This window comes from Fukomys damarensis, unplaced genomic scaffold (assembly GCF_012274545.1).
Source record: "Fukomys damarensis isolate Sample0158 unplaced genomic scaffold, DMR_v1.0_HiC HiC_scaffold_15, whole genome shotgun sequence".
NCBI lineage: Eukaryota > Metazoa > Chordata > Mammalia > Rodentia > Bathyergidae > Fukomys > Fukomys damarensis.
Genome location: NW_022900927.1, coordinates 37186475 through 37207342, shown reverse-complemented (window position 1 = coordinate 37207342; position 20868 = coordinate 37186475). Strand labels below are relative to the sequence as shown.

At 33.6% G+C, this 20868-nt stretch overlaps 1 protein-coding gene across 1 annotated transcript in view; it reads right to left on the bottom strand.

Moving 5' to 3' along the window:
* Window positions 1-3885: 3885 nt before the first annotated feature.
* Window positions 3886-20868, bottom strand: part of Trhde (thyrotropin releasing hormone degrading enzyme) — a 388565-nt gene continuing 371582 nt past the window's right edge. The window contains exons 16-19 of the mRNA XM_033763780.1: window positions 14954-15121; window positions 14295-14435; window positions 11558-11639; window positions 3886-5593 (exon numbers count right to left, since the gene is read on the bottom strand). Coding sequence (XP_033619671.1) covers window positions 5450-5593; window positions 11558-11639; window positions 14295-14435; window positions 14954-15121 — 535 coding nt within the window. The 3' untranslated portion in view covers window positions 3886-5449. The remainder of the gene's footprint in view (window positions 5594-11557; window positions 11640-14294; window positions 14436-14953; window positions 15122-20868) is intronic.

Below are 20868 nucleotides of genomic sequence, written 5' to 3'. Positions count from 1 at the left end.
ACCTTTTTGTCATGACTCATTGGTTGTAGTATCTGTTAATTGTTTGTTATAGTTTAAAACCCACTACACAAATACATGCATGTAAAATATTGCCTATGATACTATTTATAGATGCTATGAGGTTAGCTTGTTAAGAAATAAATGGTAAACCAGAATGTACTAATGAACAATTCTTTCAAACAAGTCAATCACAATGAGAAAGTGAGGTAAGAATTCAAATCTCTGACAGAGACAAGTCAGTATGGATAAACACGTTTTCATGAAAGCTGGAGACATAGTAATCACTAATTTAAACCATAAAGGGCTTGCTTTTGGAGAGTTTTGAATCTAATCTACCATTAATTAGTTGTGCATAAACTCACATTAGCCTCAGTTTACTCACTGACAAATTTGAACTAATGAGATTTCACAGGGTTGTCAAATGAGATACTTATAAATTGCCTGAGATTCAGCAGGCACTCAAATATTTGCTCCTTCCATTTATGCTAGCTCACTTATATTACTATACCACAAAATATTTTAATTCAGAGTAAGACAAAGTTGGGATTTAGCTCAGTGGTTCCGGTGCATGCCTCACAGAGTAAGACAAAGTTCCGTCATATTTTCCTTTTTTCATAGTGATTAGTACCTGAACTAGGAAAGTAAGAAAAAAAAAAAAAGAAAAAAGAAACATCAATACACTATACTTAAATATTTAAAATAAAAGTTTTAAAGAATAGTTTTCAAATTCTGGGTAAAATCATTCTATCTAGTGGTAGTAGGGTCAGTAAGAAACTTATTTTAACAAATACATGCAGCAATCCATAGGCAATATGATTAACTTTGAAAGTTGTGTTTTCAATAACTTTCCTAAAAGTACTTAAGATAAATTTACTACTTTCTTTATCTAAATCCCAAAATTAAATTTCATAAAAATAAAATTGAAAATACAAGCTACTATAATATGATATTGTTAGGTTTTCCTGAATCTATATCACATTAAGCAAAATATTTATTTTAGAAATTTTCTCATTAATTAATGCCAATTGAACTGAAGGCTACATCTGTATGATTAAAGTCTGAAATTCTAGAATAATTTACAAGCACATTTTGCAATCAAGTTCATATATGCTAATTTGAACAAATAAATTATTTCCAAAGATAGATAAGTACTGTTGAGTCTGCAATAAAGAATATACGACTAACGTGAAATTAACAATTTTAAACATGCAAATGTGCTAAAACTACTTCAGAAAACTTGAACTACATTCTCATACATAGACTAAACATTTTTTCTGCAACTAACCAATACTGCTGAATTACTTATGCAACTTTACTCAAGGATAGATGCTATCCCAATTTCTAATCCAATTACTACAGTTTTAACTGTAGGATTTTATTAACATTTCAAATGGTTACATATTTCCATAAAACACAAGCATTGTGAAAGCAAACAAAATTTATACCAAAGTTTGAGAACTAATGTACAAAATATTCCAATATTATCTGTACCCAAAATGATTTGCCATTTTTATAGTATGTAATTATTTTTCATGTTGCCATTATTCTTACTTTTTCCTAATTTTTCATTTCTCTTTCGGTACCCTTACTAAGAGCCCAGGTTAATAAAAGGTGGTCAGTAAATATTTATTTAAATTGAATTATAGCATCATCAATATCAAATAATAATTTGACTAGAGTCTCTGATAAAAATAATCATGTGGAGAAATCTAAATTTCTAATTATATATGATTTTATGACTTCTTTTATAAGTATGTGTGGTTACTTCATTGGCTCTCTCAGAAAAGTAGCTGTTTTAGGTTCTCCACCTTCTTAAAGAAGAATTGCTTAAAATTTTAATTGCTAGAAGATTTTAATGAAATATATTATTGTAAATATTTTGTGGAATCCATTTATGGCATCTAATTTGGTAAAATAATTGCAGAAAAATGTTTTTTTTGCAATTAGTCTGCATAGATTTATAAACATTTCATTGAATATTATGTTCAATGATCTGGATGGATAGTATTTTATCTGCATTTTGACCATCTGTTACTACTGTTAGTATGATCATGGAAGTTTCTGTTGAAAGGAAAATACATTAGCAGTGTTTTAAAGTTCTATTTAAACAGGTTTTGACAAGAGGTATGAAAAGTAAAATATCAGGGTCCAGGATTTATCTCAGTGGTTCTGCCGCCTGCCTCGCAAGTGTTAAGGACCTGAGTTCGATCATCGATACCAAAAATAGAAAGCAAAATATCTCAAAAAAGTGCGCTATTTCTCTCAATATTTAACTATTTGCATCAATCAAAGTCAATGTTGATTAACATGTTTAATTAGTACTTTGAAATCATTCAAATAAGGACATCTTTAAAAATATAATTATTTCAGAAATATTTAATAATGTATTTTGATGGTGGTCAAGTATTTGTAAAATCTCCAACTAATTCTGGATAGAGCTATGTAGAGCAGGTATTTATAATTCAATTGTTGAAAAGCTATATTAAAAGCCTTAAGTGACTATATTTGTTCCTAAAATAATTGCAATTTTAAATAGTTCACATTGCTGCTCTAAGATTCAGTTTCATCTTCAGGATATAGAGTTATACATCCAGTGTTTTTGTGAGAAGCCAATAAGAAAATAACACAACATGTGTAAAAGTTCTTTGAAAATGAAATGCATTTTATGAATACATAGCATAACCTTAACAACCTTGTACAGTATTACAGTGATAATATTTGTAATTGTACTACCACAAAAATTTCAGTTCTATGACATAATTATACTGGAAATAAGATAAACCAAAGTGAGTGTAAGACCTCAAAAATATACATGTTATTGAATTTCTACAAGAGATGTAGTATGGTATATTAGCCTTAAAAGATGAGATTTGGTATTTTCAAAATTTCAAAGATTATAAGAACATTTTAAGGAAAAATGTGTAAAAATGGGAAATCTTTTTTATTTATAAGTCATCTGGAGACAATTAATACTCAATGGAGTAAATAATTTAGTCCTTTCTAATTAAAACAATGTTTTGCTGTCATACATATATTGGCACAGTAAATTTTTAAGACTAAATGTTGGACACTTTCAACTGTTATTTCATGCATATATATGATTTTTTAAATAGACAAAGAAGAGAGAAAAGATAAAAACTCTAAGTAGAAAATATAATTTTATAGCTACATTTTACAGAATATTCCAAGAGATATCATTGGCTATTTTATTTTGAAAATATTACTTTTTTAAACAACTCAAAATCTTTAATTTTAACATGTGAAGTGATAAATTATTGAAAAATATGTAGAACTAAAATGTCATTTTAATGTCATTGGTACCACTATACTGTTGAACAAGTATTATATGAGGTATTGAACATTGCACATAATTATAAACTTAGGATTTGAATGGTAGCTAAACCAGTTGTTCAAGGCCACTAAAAAAACTGAAGAGGATTAAGATTATTAACAGTGGAGAGGACAGTAACTATAAAGGCCTTTCTGACTCAAAGTCTGAAAAGGTAATTTCAGTAAAAATCATAACTACTAAGAATTTTAAATAATTCATGACACAAGACAGTCACTTCTAATTTTTTATCATCTATTACATGAATTGAGCAGTGATACAGTGAATATCTGGGACATGCACAGCAATGTAGTACTTATTATTGTTATGTTGTAGAATGTTGTAGAACTTGCCCTTAAGGACCTATAACTACGATGCACAGTAATTGGATTTCATCACTTTTGGTATGTGGTATAACTTTTACATTTTGTATCAAGCATTATTATGCCCTATTAAACCACAGAAAGTATTAAGTTTATGTATTTTAATTGTTAAAGTATTAAAAAATCTAAGTATAAATAATATGCATTAAGTGTTAAAATTTATTTTAGGTGGTACTTATTTTATGAATTTATGAATTAGGAAATTGCTCATTTTTTATAAATTTAAAATAATTCTATGGACACAGTTTCATCTCTCTATTTCCTTTAGTAGTGAGTGACTTAAATCTAGAATACCTTCATTTCAGTCATTTGCAAGAATTATAGAAGTAGAAAGCCTTCAGAAAGTAGTGGTCCACAAACATTTAGCTTAAGTACCATTGTTGTACTGGCATTTTATAATAGTAGCTTAAAACATATTTGTGTAAATATGATTGGAGAGCTGGCCTACTAGGTGAAAATATCATTTTAAAATCTCATCACATGACACAGAGCCATAAAAATAGCTGTTCAAATTTCCCAGGTAGAACACAGTTGTAAATGCTAGAAGAAAGGCTTTGTCCATTAATAAAAGGAAAGTAACTTTTTAAGGGATGGCACAACTGGCATAAAAGGTCATTAAGTGCTAATAGACCCATTGAGGTATGGTTGCTTAATGTAGGATTAGAGCAACACAGACACAAAGACCAACACACAGAAAGAACTGTTAACTCTGTACCACCCAATGTAAGATGGACAAACAAGATGAAAACTAAAAACACTTTCTCAGTACTAATAATTACACATTTGCACAACTGCTTTGTGCAATTTGAAATTTGATCCAAATGATGACAGAATCAATATGCAAGGTTGCAGTTGACTTAGGTGAATTAAAAGAGTTTCTGTTTACAAATAAGTTTTCTTAAAACTCATTGTTTGGGAAGTACATAAAAAATAAGTTGAGAATTTAGTAATCAGGAAGGATAATATTGAGATAAATTTTTAAGCCTTTTCCAAATGTACATACATTTATAAAAAGAGATAAGTTTTCTTTCATCTCAAGAGATTTTCTGCACATATGCAGTGTACAACATACTATATACATATGGCGATCCCTATGTACATAGACATATGTCTACACTATCTGCCTTTTTAAATTTATACACAGCTTTAACTCAAAGAGAGTTATCAACAAATAATCATTGCCAGACAATCCAAGTGCTGAAATAAATAACACTAATCACTTACAGAGATAATTTATCCCTCATTGTCCAAGACTGAGAATAAATTTTTTAAGCTTTCTTTCATTGCAATACTGATTGTCATCAATAACCTTTGTGCTTTTGCATAATGCCCATCTTGGATGTAACATATATTCACATAAAACATTGGACATTTTAAATAAGCATGCTGGAACACAGGCAGGACCATACATCCATGCACAGAATATTCTGAATATGATTTTTCCAAGCTGACCGCAACATTGACATGCACCACTACCATATTTGGTCTTGTACAGCAAGGAATATACAGCTGAAGCAACCACAGCAAGTTTCACTCGCAAGGGTTTCTTTAGGGAACACGAAGTAGAGAAGTGAAGCAGAATGAATGAAACAGAAAATATCTCCCCAAACCTAAAAAACAAACATAAAAAAGAATTCTTCCCACGTGCTAACACTCAAAATCTGACCGTTTTCCTCATTCCACAAAAAGCAGATCCTCTCACAAAATTCGAAACTGAAATGTTTGCAGGAGACCTATATTAATGTCTTAGAGCTTTTCCCAGCCATTGGAATAGCTCATCTTGATAGAGCATTTTCCAGCGCACATTGGCTTCGACAGTTTCTACAGCTCGTGTGAAAGACACAGCAGCGACCCCATCATAGGTCTTCATGAAGTTCTTTAGCTGGAAAAGGAAATTTAAAATGGTAAATCTGCATGTCTTAAATGAGCTCATGTGCAATTTGATTAAAAACCTATTTGAAACAAAGTGCTCCAACTGAAAAAGGAGGAAAAGCAGAACGAATCCTCCAGCTCTTAGTTTATTTGCTTCTAGTTAATTTTTTTTAAATTTATCAGTCCATGTTTGCAGTACATGCATTTTACAATCATCCTGGAGAGTTTCTTTTTTGAATCCCCTCCCCCCCTTCCTCAAATCCTCCTTTCCCCTTTGTCATTCATGTTGATATTATTAACTTTAGTCCGTGTTTATGGCTCATAATATCCACATTCTTCAAGGTGATATCCAGTACATGGCACAGCTTTATTCCACCCATTTCTCTAAACCCTCCCCCTCATTCCTTACCTTTGGTCCCCTGAACCTCTTCTCACCTGCAAGAGATCCTCCCCTTGTTTTCTTCTATCCTCATTTTATTTTTCTCTAAGCTGAGCAATGAATGCATTATTACTCCCCTAACAAATTTGCTACTGATAACACCTCTGGTGTGTAAGTCATGGTGATAACAGTTGCCCACATTACATTTCAGGGGCTTGAAGGATGCTTATTTAAACCCCAACTCTGCCCTTGGGATCAAACAAGTACTGATGAGTGACTCTTTGATGTCAGAAAACCAAAAGCTCTACCATCACGGTAACACTGCATTTTCTGCACACGCACGCTAGAAAGAGGTATGAAGACTGATCACCCATGTGCACCCTATTCGTTACTTCACCTTCAGTCACTTTGGCCTACACCTGAACTCATCCTGTTTAACTCATTAACACCTCTAACTTTGCAGAGGAAAATTTTATGCCTTTACACTTGGCAGCCTCATGAGTAAATTCTTTGTCTTTTATAAAACTCATCATTTCAGTGATTGGCTTACTATGCACCAGGCAAAATGGGCCTGGTTTGGTAATATGACAGTACAGAAGGTGTATTTAGTAGCAAAATACAATATAACAAACGGTATAACTTAGGTGTGATGTAATTTGAAATGAAAAGTCTCCCCCTAAAAAACAGTGGTCATTACATTTGAAATTGTTCTAAATGCAGCTTCCTTTTCATCAGTAGAGATGAAAACAAACATGTCTATCCTTCAGAATGGTCTGATGATATCATGACAAAGACTAGTTTTGTTTTTTTTTAATGGATCTTGGTTCTTATTTTTCCCCACTCCCCTCTCCTCCCTTTACCCCTTCACCCTTCTCTATTTACAAAGTCTTTGTTTCCATTTTTCCTTTCTTCATATTTTTTCTTTTCCCTTCTTTCCTTTCCCCTCCCCTTCCCATTGCCCCTTCTCCTTTAGACCTTCTCTTCTTATTTTACACTATCATTTACACCATTTGAACCTTATTTACACTTTTAGTTATAATTACAACATATACATAATATATGAAATAGCCTTAGAAACGGAAGATAAAATTTAAAGATCATTTTTTGCTTATAAAGAGAAAATTATTCTTCATCATCTACAGATAAGTAATAAAGAATTTGACACTATTATCAATGTCGAGGGAATAAATTTCTTGGGTGTTGGAAAAAAGGAACAGGCCTACGAAAACTGGATGATTAATGACATTGCAATCATCCAAGTAACTAGATTTAGAAAGAATGAAGAAGAAATATGGGCCTACTTAGATAGAGAATTCGAGCATTTAAGTTAGAATTTTAAGTGCTTTGTCATAATTCTTATTGATATAAGATTTTATTTAAAGAGTTCAGATTCTGGGAATACTTGAGTAGTCCCCTTCCAGATGAAATACTACCAGTTTCTCTTTCTCTTCAGTATGTCTTAAGAAACTGGCAAACAACCAGCAATTGCAGTGCTAATAGTCGAATGTGAAAAATCAAGTTGCAACACAGAAACATGATGTGGTATAATTAGAGTGGGAAGTGATTCATCACATGGTGGGCGCCACGTGGAAGATCTGCCAGGAAGGCAATGTAGCGCATCACGATAAGTCAGAAGCTGGGGAAGAGGGTAAAGGTGTTTAAAATGTTTAATTATACCTTTCTGAGTTAATTTAGAATTTAGTTCATGGACGGCCTTGTTCATGGCATTGTTTTTCATTATATGATATTGATGGGTCTTCTCCAAGTTTTTTGTCTACTTTCCTGCAGAGCCTTCTGTCTGGCAACATTAGCAACTGATAATCTCACAACTGTATCCTTGTAAAGACTTCAAAAATCACTGTGCTTTTATAGGAAACATGTAAAATATATATATATATTATGCATAACAAACAATTTTCAGTGTTCATCCTAAATCTGATCTGACATTTGACAAAATTTCCACACATTAAGGGAAAGAGAAAAAAGAAAGGGTACGAATTTTTTGAGGATCTCTAATATTTCAGGCACTGCCCTTCCATATACTAACAAGGAAGTCTAGAAAGTACTTGAATAATACTTTGAAAATTAGCTAATTAACCAGCAACACGTTTGTATTTCCATATTCATGTTTAGATTTATTCAGGCTATATTCATAAAGCCAGAAATAATACCTTTTGTTGTATGATTTTACTTTTATGCTTTAGTACAAAAACATGACATTGTAGTGTCATTATTTGCTATATTGTATGTCAATCAAAACTATATCTCTCCTTTTAAAAATATGTCCTGCATTATTCTTTTCCAGACATCCCCTGGATATTCTAGGTAGTGATAAGTACCCCTTTGGCAACTTTAACTCTGTGGAGCATTCTCTTGGCCTCTTTGTGAAGTCAGCCTGAACACCTGAAGTAAAACTCCTACATCCTCCTTAAAAGCAAACTGTGGGCTTGAATATGAACTTTTATTGTAGCAAGGATAGTAGGTCAGATTATCTTGCAAGAGAACTCACGGTAGACAATGTAACTGGCTGGTCTCTAGAGATTCATTTCTTAAATCACTATTTAAGTGCACTAAATACTTCCCTTCTGAGCTCAAAGAGCCTGAAGTGACTCATGCATCTTAAGAGCAGCTTATCCATCAGAACACATCTGGCCTACTTTACAGGACTACCATAAATTGATCTGATAGCCCATATTCCTCCACAGCTCTCACAGCAAACATGCGGTCCTAGCGGCTATTTAAGTGCTTCTAGAGCATTTTGTGATGCCTTGTAACCCTTGCCTCACTTTCCAGGACTTGGAATAGATGGAAGGCATTTAGCATTCCAGTTTTCTTTCTTTCTTCTGTCTTCTGTAGGTTTTCTGCTGCTTTTCATTTTCAAAAAGTTATTATGTTTCCTAGATATGTACGCCACGTTTGGCTTTTTTTTTTTAATCTTGAACATCTAGACGCTTTTGTAAAATAACATTTAGTAAAATATCTGCATTGTTCGTGCACTCTAGTTTTCTTAGCATAAAACTTCTAGATATGTTTATCTATTAAAATATTTCAGTACTTTTTTGAAAATCTATTTCAGCATACTCCGGACTCCAACATCATAAATTGTAAAATGTAATACTTTATAAAAATAAGTGAAATTAGCTACTGCCTGACAATCAAGGATACGTCTTTTAACATTAAAAGTGTTAAAGGGGTATCTGTGACACGAAGCCATGTGACCCTGCAACAGTATTGTGTAGTCCACGCTGCAGGAGAAATAGGTGCACAGGAGGACTGCTTAATGGACAGGAGAATGGAAAATACCAAGAGCCTCTGAGGTCCCATGAGGTCAGAGGTCCATTAGTATAAAATTAAGGAAATGATGGATTGCCTTGTGAACTAATGTTGTCCTGACTGCCAGAGCTCTTTAATTAAAAGAAATTCAGTTTCAGGTACTGGAATGCAATTCTGGGGAAGGGAACACAGAACAATGTAAGATTCTCTTCTAATGTCACTTATGCTAATGAAGATCATTAAAATAAAATAGCAAGTGAATTTTCAGAGTCAATACATCTGTTGATTCCCTCTTAATCTATGATTCTTGGAAACAAGAATATGCTGTACCCCAAAGGAGCACATTGAATTTTCTATTTATGAGGCTCTTTGGTCATGGAAAATGGGACTGTATTTTTCTGTTTTTTTATTTAAGGAAAGGAAGTTACCATCATTATAAATTAACTCACCCATCCCATCCAAAAATAGTCTTTCCCAATCCCATAGACAATGGTTAGATGATGAAAGTATGAAAATGCCTCAGGCAAAAGCAGTTAAACTAACAAGTCACTGTGTAGTGAAGGGTTTATCTCTGATTCCACTGAGAACTTAGATTGTGAAGTCAGCTGCTTTAAAGACAATGGCATAAAAGCCACAATTTAGGTTGAGTTTTGAAAGTGTAATTTCCACAATGGGGGAACCTTGCAACATCTAAAATCGAAATTAAATCAAAGATTTAAATTATATAGGTAAAAAAAAAGTTAAACAAAATAATATACAATAAAATCAATTAAATGTGCATTTAAATTATTTTTTTCAAGCCTGGGTATTATTATCAAGTCAAGGAAAATGTGAAAAACAAGCAGAGTTAGAAAGGAGGGAGAAAGGGCAGGCAAGAGATATGAGGGAGTGGGACAGAGGGGAGATAAAGGTAGAGAAAAGAGAAGGATAGGAGTAAGAACAAGGGAAGAGAGATTTTTCACTTCTGTTCACTTGCTATGCTCTAGTTGTGACTAAGTAAATCTTTCATTGGTTCCCAGAGTATTGAATGTAACATCAAGACATTGAAAGCTCTTTATTTAAATTCCAAGAAAAATGGGAGCAATCATCAACTTAATTATTTATTATTATTTTTTTTTTCTGTTTGCTATGGTTATGAAGATGTCCTCTCCATTTAACTTCCAATACTTGCAAAAATAGCAAAAACAATGTTCTGGAATTTCCAACCCAATATTTTATGGTAGCGACGATGCAGAGCAAGGATAAAGACTGCATTTCAAATCATTACAATCAGAGCCTTAGCTTAGCTCAGCTCACAGTGTGACAGAATCCAAGGTAGTGGATGCAGGATCATCTGAGGAAACTGGGCAACATTAGAAGCCATTAAGGCCGGGCTTGATGCGTCGGGGAATGATGTCTGGTGGGATTAACTCTGGGTCACAGCGTCCGACTTTCCATCAGTGAAAACGGAAGAGCAAACATGATTCTCAATACTAAATAGCAGCCATATTTTATGATGGAGAACAGCAACAGAGGAAAAGGCCGGAGGTATTTGAAGCTCAGCTCATTAAAATCAATTGATATAATCTAAATTTTGTACCTCTACCCTACCTTCCTAACCTCACCATTCACGTCCATCTCTTTTAGAGTTAATGGAAGGGAGGAAAGAAGGGATGCTTAGCTCACTTACATTTCTAGAAAAATGAGCTAGAGGAAAAGGAAATGTTAGGTACTCCCAAATCTGCACTCTAGCTATTCAATTAAAAAATTGCTTTCATCAATAGAATTTATTTGTGATTGTGCCAAGTGAAAAATTACTTTCAATATATATTATTAGATATGTTCCTTCCCACAAATACAAATTCAATTTAGCAGGCTAGGCAGCATGAAGCATTATCATCATGTCCAGTTTTCTGTTTTCTTTACAGGACAGACAACAAATCAGTGAGACTCACTTTCTGTACTTTAATACTAACCTTAGTCTGTTTATAAATACTGAGTCACTTACACAAAAGTTTTATTGGTTAGTGGGTTCTAATCTGCAGTCATAGACTCAACTAAGGAGTAGCAATTCTAATCAAAGATTCTGGAATAGATTTTGGATTTCCAGCTTTGGAAATGATCACATTCAAACTCTCTTTTCAGACATTTTGTGTTCAATATATTAAAAACACCTTTGCAAATAATGAATTGAGAAAATTCTTTTACATAGGTGATGTGTTGGTGTGTAAAAGGAATTGGCACGGATCTCATGGAGTCCAATGAAAAGAAATAGTGTAGGTAAATGTATACTTTCATACATTTATAAAAGGAAAGAAATAGAATTTTTCTCCAAATATTTACCTCTTTGAGTTCACCTTCAGTATTAAGAAATTCTGTAACTCCACTGATAAGTTTGGAATTCATAAATAATGCTTCTCCATACCTCAAAAGATTAAAGAAAAAGTCTCAAAGTCATTATTACAGGCAATTATTTAAGAAATATTACTATAAAAAATTTTAGATTACTTCTCAATAATACTTCCATTGACCAGAGAATATCTAGTTGTTCATTTGGATTGCATAATTCCTGTATTTCCAACACAGTTAATTTTGACCAAAGACAATGAATAATTTGAATCAGTGAATGAAAGGAGTTCTCTTAACAATTTGTCTCTATTATGCTAAGTATTTCTGTCATGAACATGACTGTATCATACTGTAATCATACATTTAGAACCAAGATAATTACACTAAAAGTAAGATTCTGGGTCTTAGGAAGCAAAGGTCAAACTGCCTTTACAAGAGGTTTTCTAATGCTTCCCTAATTTAGGGGACCTTAAGTAACTTAGCTTCTGAAGAACTTAGCTTTTTATTCTGAAAAATAAGGGGGATAAACTGACATATAATTTCTTACAATTCCAGCATTGAAATATTTTATTGAAATGGCTATGTAAAAGAAAACAGGCATTCAATAACAATATCAGTGATCATATATAATCAGTATGTCATTACAGAATTAACCTACTAAATATTAATAAAATATATTATTTTAATTTAATATTTTAATTTTTTTTCTAAGGTCATCTCCACTGATTTTAGTTATGCTATCAGATGAAGAAAAATAAGGCCCAATATCTTTCTTGAAGGTATTTTATTAACTCATTGAAGAGTTAGACATGTAAACAGATAGTTCTCATTTAATGTAACTAAATGTGGCATTGATAAAATTCCATGCAGCATTTAGAGATGGTATCTAGCTATAGGGTCCTGGGAATGGCTTCAAGATAATGATATATCTAGATTGAGTATGGCGAGTTCTGAGAAAGTTATTTTAGGTAGTGGACCAACATAAAAAAAAAGGTATGTGGAGGTAGTTATGAGTAGTTAGGGGCTGAGTGCACAAACTGTAAGCCCAAAGGTAGAATAAAGAGGCTAAGAAAGTATTAAGGGGCTTAGATTTTAAGTATGGCATGAGACTATGGAGAGTTTTACCACATGGGAATAATTACACTTGCTTTTCAGAAAGATTCTTGGAACAATAGAAATTTATGTATGTGTATAGTGGTGAGTGTAATTATAAAGTCAGGGAGACAAAAGACTATTGTAATGATAGCTTCAGCTTTGCAGGTACACTACAAAAGAGTGCGCACAGTCGGATATTATCAGACTGTTACTGAGGTGAAATGTTCGAAATAGAGACATAGATTTGGATGTGATTGAAAGCAGAAAAGTAAATGAACACTAAAACAAGGAAAACTTGGCAGAGCAAGAAGAAAAGAGTATCTTGGAAAGGATCTCCCCATGAACTTTACCATCAAAGGACAGAGGAGTAGAGACAGATGAAGAGGACACTCTTATTTGTCAAGATAAATACAACTATACTGTGGCCACAGTGAAACTGCAACCTTTCTAACTTTTGCATAGAGACCACAGACTCTGAGAGACAAATTAAACATATTAAGAACTAAACATTGTTGGTTGGGCATATTGTGTGGGTACTGCCCCAGAGAGAGAGAGAGAGAGAGAGAGATGCATTCCACTGAACTCTGATCTACAAAACCAATGAAAGCATGTACATATTGGTAGGCATTTGACATTTTTTAAAGTGAAGTGCATATATAATGTATATATATATATTAATTTCACCTTAGCTGACTGACAGTTATATGACTCTATCATAAGCATGACAACAAAGCAAGCTCTAATCTTCCAATCACTCCAAGTTCTGAACTGAAAATATAAAAAAAGTCAATGTTCCTTAAAAGAATATCAGTATATCTGGGATAGAAATGTTTCTAATATGACATACCATTTCCAATTGAACTCATCATACCAGTGCAACTGATAAAGGTGCACTTAAAAGCAATATTTTTGTTAGTTTTGAAGAGACAGAATAATAATTTGGCTTAATATCTGGGAACATTTATGTATGAAAAGAACATCCAGCATTACCATATGCTATAAAACTTTAATTTTAAAATCCCATAGAGATTATCAGAGTGACACATTAGCACTTATTATAATAGATTTAAATACATAATAAAACATTTTATAAAATTGAGGCTAAAGAATTTTCACCATGAAATGAGACGTCCTGGAAAAGAACTCTGCTGCCACTGAAATCATACAGTAATTCAAATGATTAATGTTTCTTCTCTATACCATGGCTTCATTTAGATGTTTTAAGGTTTTTATATTTAAAACAATTCTATAGGAGCTTCTCATTATAACATTTCTTATATTTTATTTATAAATGGTTTTCTATAACGTGTTTAGGATATAGAAGCCTTAGCATATGGTTTCTTCAACTTTGAACAGTTTGATGGAATTTCCAGGGAATTGTTGTATTAAACCATTTGTACACTCCATGTGTTCACATGCAATTAATTAGGGTTATCAAGGTTTAATACATAATAGCACTATCTAATTTCTATAATAATTCTGAATTTCAGAGTGGAACTGCATCTTGGTTGACTGTTTTAAAAATCTTACAGTATTATTTGAATCTTCGCTATAGCACAAAACTTGGGCCTCTGTCCTTCATATTTCTGCTTTAACTTATTCATTCCAGCATGCATGATTGAATTCTGATTTCTACCTGGTATTTAATATCTTCCATTTATCTCGGAAGAACTTCCAGGCAAGATCTCGGCCATGTGGATTTCGAGCTACATGAATTATGACATCAATTGCATCTTGATCCAGTACAACCTCTGAATTCAAGGACAGATTTAGAAGCCTAGAAGGGTAGAATTGTGGAGAAATTCTTAGGCAGTAACAAATATTTTTTATAATCTTAAAAATTTATATAATGTTGTTTCTCCTAATCTTCAAAAGAGTAGTTCAGTGAAAACTTTCCTAAAAGAAATTTAATATAGCAAATTTGTTTATAAAAAGGGAGGAGGCCAAATTTATAGTCTTTTAATTAAATACATTATTTTAACTCTAAAAATTTCTGTGGGATAGGTTAATTCACAAGTCTGGCTTGAGATTACAAACTCCCCTTTAAAAATTTTTGCAATAAATGTGTCTTTTGAAATATTTTCTTACACACATATATAGATTACATCAAATAATTTGTCACAAAGATATTTCTGAAGTGACATTAATAATGTTAACATGGAAGACTTCCTTATCTTTAGGAAGGTGTATATATAAATTATATATAAAATATATACAATGAAATACAATGAACTTCAGAACAGTTTGATTAGAGAATACCTTCATTAAAAAACAAACAGAAATCAAATAACGCACCTATTTAATAAATTTCTGTCATCACTGCAAGTTAAGGCTTCCAATAATATCTTCTTTTCAGAAATTGCCGTGGTGGAGTGGAATTTCATCCATATGAATTCCCAGACATCGTCATCCAGCAGCGATACTCCAGTACAGTAGACGATGTCTCTAACATTTAGTGGTATTCTAAGGAAGCAACCCATGGCGATTTTCTGTTAATTAAAAACTTCATAGTGTTGAACGTAAAGACAGACCTTATTTTGCACAGTTTTTATAAGATTTCATTGTTTGGATTTTACCTAAAAGAGAATCATATAATGCAGTAACAGTATTCAAAAAATTAGTGACTGGATGAATACAGTAATGTCTTTTATTCAAAAGGAGTTTTGAGAACAATTTCTGTGCCATTCTTTCTTTGCAATTAATTTCATCAGTACATTTTAGATATACATAATGATCACATTCATCATAGGGAATTTGTACCTGTACGTGATATATCCTAGGTCCCCTCCCGGCTCTGCTGTACCACTTCACCCGTACCTCAGACCTCCCCAGTCCCACCCTCACAAGGCTGTGCCTTAAATCTCTATCAGCTTTTTCAGGATCAGAGGGAAGGAGCCTGCTTGCTTCTTCTTTTTTCTTTTCCCCCATTCCCCTCCCTTCCTTTCAATTCCCTTTCTCCTTATTTAAAAAAGCTTTGTTTCCATTCTTGTGACCATTTTTGAAATTTTATTTCAAGATTCTGATGCCTCTGCCAGCCCCTTCCCTCCCCAGAGAGAAGAGGGCAGTGGTGTTTTTTGTCCATTTACTCAATTCAGAGGAAGGGAGGCTCTCCCTGTAGTATGTGAGTCCAACCTATGGTCTGTGTTCTCCCTTAGGTGGCTAGACTATCTCAGATCCTTCAGAACTCCAAAGGCTGGTAAATCAGATGTTGGCTCTTTGGGCAGCTCTGGAGAAACTAGGCAAGGATACACAGATCATGTCTTTCCCTTTCTGCGTGACAACTAAGACTTGAAATCTCACCCCAACTCCAATTTGCTCTGTGCTTCAGGGAGGATATATGCTATCCTCTGGTTCAAACTGCTGCTTGCTCTTCCCTTAGGTGGACTGGCTCAGCAGTCCAGGGGAAGCTCTAAGACTGGTGAGGCATGTGCTAATTCTCCGGATTGTTCTGGAGAGGCTTGGCCACTTTTTTTTTTCCCTAAGATGTAGCCAAGAACAGGTATCTTTAATCTTCTTACTTGATGCTAACCATGAAGATAATTTATGGTGTCAAGAGTTCACATTGCTGTCTCCTTTCTCCCTCAACTGAAGACTGGGCCAGTCATTTCAGAACTCTAGGAGAAGGCAAGATAGCTATCCATCTGGAGAACATCCTGAGAAAACTAGGGTGTGCGAACCCCTTTTTCTACCCCGAGAGATGCTGGTACCCAGAGGATCTCTTCCTGGTCATATGATGCTATGCCAGTGGTAGAAATACTGCTGAATATATATCCTGCATCTACCTACTGGCTTTATCAAGTCAGAATTTACATTTTTAATGGTAAAGGAGTTTTTCACTTAGCTTCTGGATTTCTTAAAAGATAATTTGTCCATGAGTTTCTAATGAAAGTGTGTTTGTAGGGGTAAAGAAGGTCCAGAGCTTCCTACTTTGCCAGCTTTCAGACATCATTCCAAGGTTACTTTTCCCTTTAAGAGAGTAGTAGCATTATCAAGCTAGGGCCTAATCATTGATACAAGCAGTATCAGTACCTCATCAATGATATGGTAATACCAATGCAGCCAAAATACAGTGCTCTGAAAATTCACCTCACCACAGGCATGGCCTTTAAGCCTTTTTAAAATTAATTTTAAAACCTAGAATTAGTCATGTTTGCAGAATATTTGATTTTGGCAAGACTGGATTACCAAGAAGTACTCTGTATTCACAAGCACTGAGGTGATCCTTGCTAAAACACAGACTCTGCGTGATTGAAAGGGAGGTAAGTTAGCAGTCTATCTAAAGAGCTGCTGTATGGTAAGGAGGTCATACATACAGAAATGAGAAATATTGTGGAAAGACATTGAGAAATAAAGTATTGGTAAAAATGACCAATACCCTGAAAAAAATTAGCACAATTGGCCTTGGAAGGCCCTTGAAGGCAAACTGTCTCAAGTAGGGGGATTTTCTGTCTCCATATTTAATGAAGAAAAAGATTGAATTAAGTAATCTGTTACTTGGATATACTTTGCATGAAAGTGCTGATCAAGTTTTAAATTTCTCAGCAGCAGTTCTTTTGTGCATAATAGATGGACCAAATTTAATTCTTAGGAAAATGAAACACATGTATGTTTACGTATATAATCTGAAGCCTATTGACGGTACATTGACCCTCAGCCTTAGGTACAGATCCCCCCAAATCTCAGGACAGAAATGACTCTATTAACAGAACCTAGGGAATACAATTGGAGAGGTCATATGGCTCTTTGGACAGCAAAGAAAGAGCTGCTTAGTCCAATAACATTGCTAAGATTTTCTAGCATCTCTTCCCACCCCATCAATTCCTCATCTTCCTTACTCATCCACCAGATAAAGAATTGATGTACAATTCACAGGATCATTTTTACTCATCACTGAAAACAAAACAAGAGGTTGGTAATTATTGAATATGCTAAGGGCCTTCAATTCCCAATGACTTCCATTGTTAATGAAATCACTTTTTGTTGCTAAATTTGAGAAGATGTTCTAATAACATTTTAGCAAAATGATTGCTCTGGAGACAGTTTAAGATCTCTTTGTATAAACCAAAGTCATTAGGAACAAATGAAAAAGCTCATTTGTTTGTAAAGCATGAGCTAAGAAACCACAGAACCCATAGTTATGAACGGTACAAATGAGTCCTGGTAGACATGTGACACCAGGAAAACAGGGAAAAAGTGTCCCTCCTAGTGAATATGAAAATTGTTAAAGAAGATGTGACATCCCAATGGTCATTTATTTTTAAATACTACCTCAGAAGTACATCTTTTAATGGAATTTTATCAACTAAGAAGGAAACCTGTGCTGTTTTTCTCTAGGTATGGTAAACACACATAGTCAACATGTCTCTCTTAGCTACCTTCATACAAGATGAATAGGCTCATACTTACCTGAAATGAAATGACTTGCTCTTTTTTCTGGTAGTAGCACTGCAGACATTATCTACTAATTAATATGACTTGTACTATGGCCATTAGTACATTCTTATTTTAAAAAAGGATTATGACGGTTCATTTGTAGGATAAAAATAATGGAAGCAGACATTCAGTATATCATTTTTAAATAAATACATAAACTAAATGTTTTGATGGCACATGTTAAAAAATAAGTAGAAAAATAAAGCTGTGCATCATTCAGCAATCTTTTTTACTGAATTTAAACAACAATGATAGTTGTTTTAGTTCTGTAATAACGAAGTACAATAGACTGTATGGTTATGAACAGCAGAAATTTATTTCTATTTATTTCTGTAAATTAAAAATAATCTATTTATTTATTTCTCACAGTTCTTAAGGCTGAGGGTCTGAGGTACCAAGGTCATCCAAAGTCGTGTTCTAAGGAGAAACATCTTTAGGGATGTATATGCAAACTGCTGGTTTCTTATTTTATCCTCAGATGGCACAAAGAGGGCTGGAGGGCTCTCTGAGGTGGTTTCCAATAAGGGCTTTAATTCCTTATGAGATGACTCCTCCCTTGTGACCTAATTACTTTCCAAAGTTAAGTACTACACCTACTACTGTCGCACTGGTGGTTTGGATGTTACCATATGGATTTGGGGATTGGAGGGGCACAGACCTTCCATCCATAATACTGGTGGACTGATATCAAATCATAGAAAGGTGGTTAAGAAATTGACATTTTGCAGTGTATTGATAAATTAAGTAAATAACTATTAAAAAATTCAAAGATTCTTCAATGAAAAGTTTATTTCTGTATTGCTTTTTTAAGACAAAAATTCTAGACTCATCTAAAATACCAAAAATGAGGTACTGGTTGAACTTAAAGGGGAATTAAGAATAATATCATAGATTATATTGAATAATATGATAATGTTTATTATTAAAGACAGAATACAATACATAATAAACCTATAATGTATTTAATACCAAAGTGTGAAGTTTTAAAAACTAACATGTATGTTCTTAGTGAAAAAAGACTGAAAGGATTATCAAGAGAGTATTAACAATATTTGCCTCAAAGTTCAGGCATTACAGGTAACTAGTCTTTTTGCTAACTCACATATTTCAAGTTTAATACTTTAATACTTATTACCATTACTTTGGAAATAAGCAAATATATAGTTACATTAATAAATATAAAATTGTTTCAATAAAATACACCCAATGTATAGAAATATTGTTGAATAACATAAAATGCCTCATGATAAATTTCATATATCTTCCATAAAATTTATACTTGCTGAAGGAAAAAAAATACTATTTTAAAATATTACTTTTGAGACTCGATCACAATAGAAGTTTATTTCTGAGAAGGTTCTCACCAGAAGTAATTTAGTCAGTTACTGCCTGTAGGTCTGGGTAAGTCAAGGACATTGTTTTGGACTTCATTTTTCGCCCTAATAGGGCAAGGATAAAATACAGGAGTTCTAAAGTCCTTTCTTTCTCTGTTAGTACAAAATTCTTTTCATTAGTGATTGTATTAACATTGAAATGTTGAAATGTGGGTTTCATTATTTTCAAAGACAATGAGAAATATTGCAAACCCCGGCTGCTTAAGAGGCACTCTTCCTTTCACTGGTGCTGCACATGCCACTGACATAAAGTGAGGCCTCACATTTAATTAATTTTAATTAATGTAAGATTAATTCATTCATTTGAGAGATGGCTTGCCTACTCTAACTAAAAATTAAAAGCTTTCATTGAAGCTTTACTACCAATACCTCAAATCTTGCTGTGTCTTAAAAGTATCTGTACTATTCTTATCTTTCAAATAATCTATAGCTTCAAAATATGAAACTAAAAAATAATCTTACACTTACAAAGGTTGATGTTTGCTGGGCTACCCTATCTTTCTCTACCTGCACTCCACAGGCCCTCTTCGGTGCTCTGAGAAAGACACCCTGAATAAGGCTTGAAGCTGTTTAGAAGGAATGTTTGACTTTGCCACTACTCATTTAGGAGATGGGTGTAATAATTCCTCAAAGAGCTGTTACAATGTCTGATATAATCTCTGCTGCCTGGCACACTGTGTGGCCCATATTAAGGGCTAAACAGTATTTAACTTCATGATATGTATAGTCCAATGCTGGGGTTATAAAAAATTATCTTGATATAGGGTAATACCCCTCCTCCTCCTCATTACTTTTATGACTAATATTATTAGTATGAAGTAACAATCAATATCCCTATCTATCCCAAATGAGTGAAACCTTTAAAAAAAAAAGTAGTAAGAAATGTTTAAACAAACTCACCAAATGTGAATGAGTAGTTCGTTTAAAAGCATGACTGACAGTGCAAATGCAGAATAAGGCCTTAAAAATAAAATTCCGTGTAACAATCCCACCTAATTTTCTTGATATAGTTACTAATCAAATACGATGTCACAAATTCATGTAACAATCATGGTAACCAGGAGGAATATTATTTCCAGTTGTCTCTACAATGTCTCCAGCAGAGGGACAGAACTCCATGGGAAATGCACAGCCATTCACCAGAGGGGAGGTCATCAGGCAGCAGTACCATTAGCGAGGCACTTTTCATGTCGTAGCTAGAATGGCTTTGTTTCTGGAGGTTCTCTCACTTGCCCAGCATTTGCTCATTGTCCCTGAAGCTTAAGTATAACATAAAGGAATACTAAAGCCTCAGAACAAAGGAAAGGGCAGCTCAAAAATAGTCTGTCTGGGCCTCAAAGGACAGTGCAAGAGCAACGTGATGGTGAATAGAAAAACTTCATG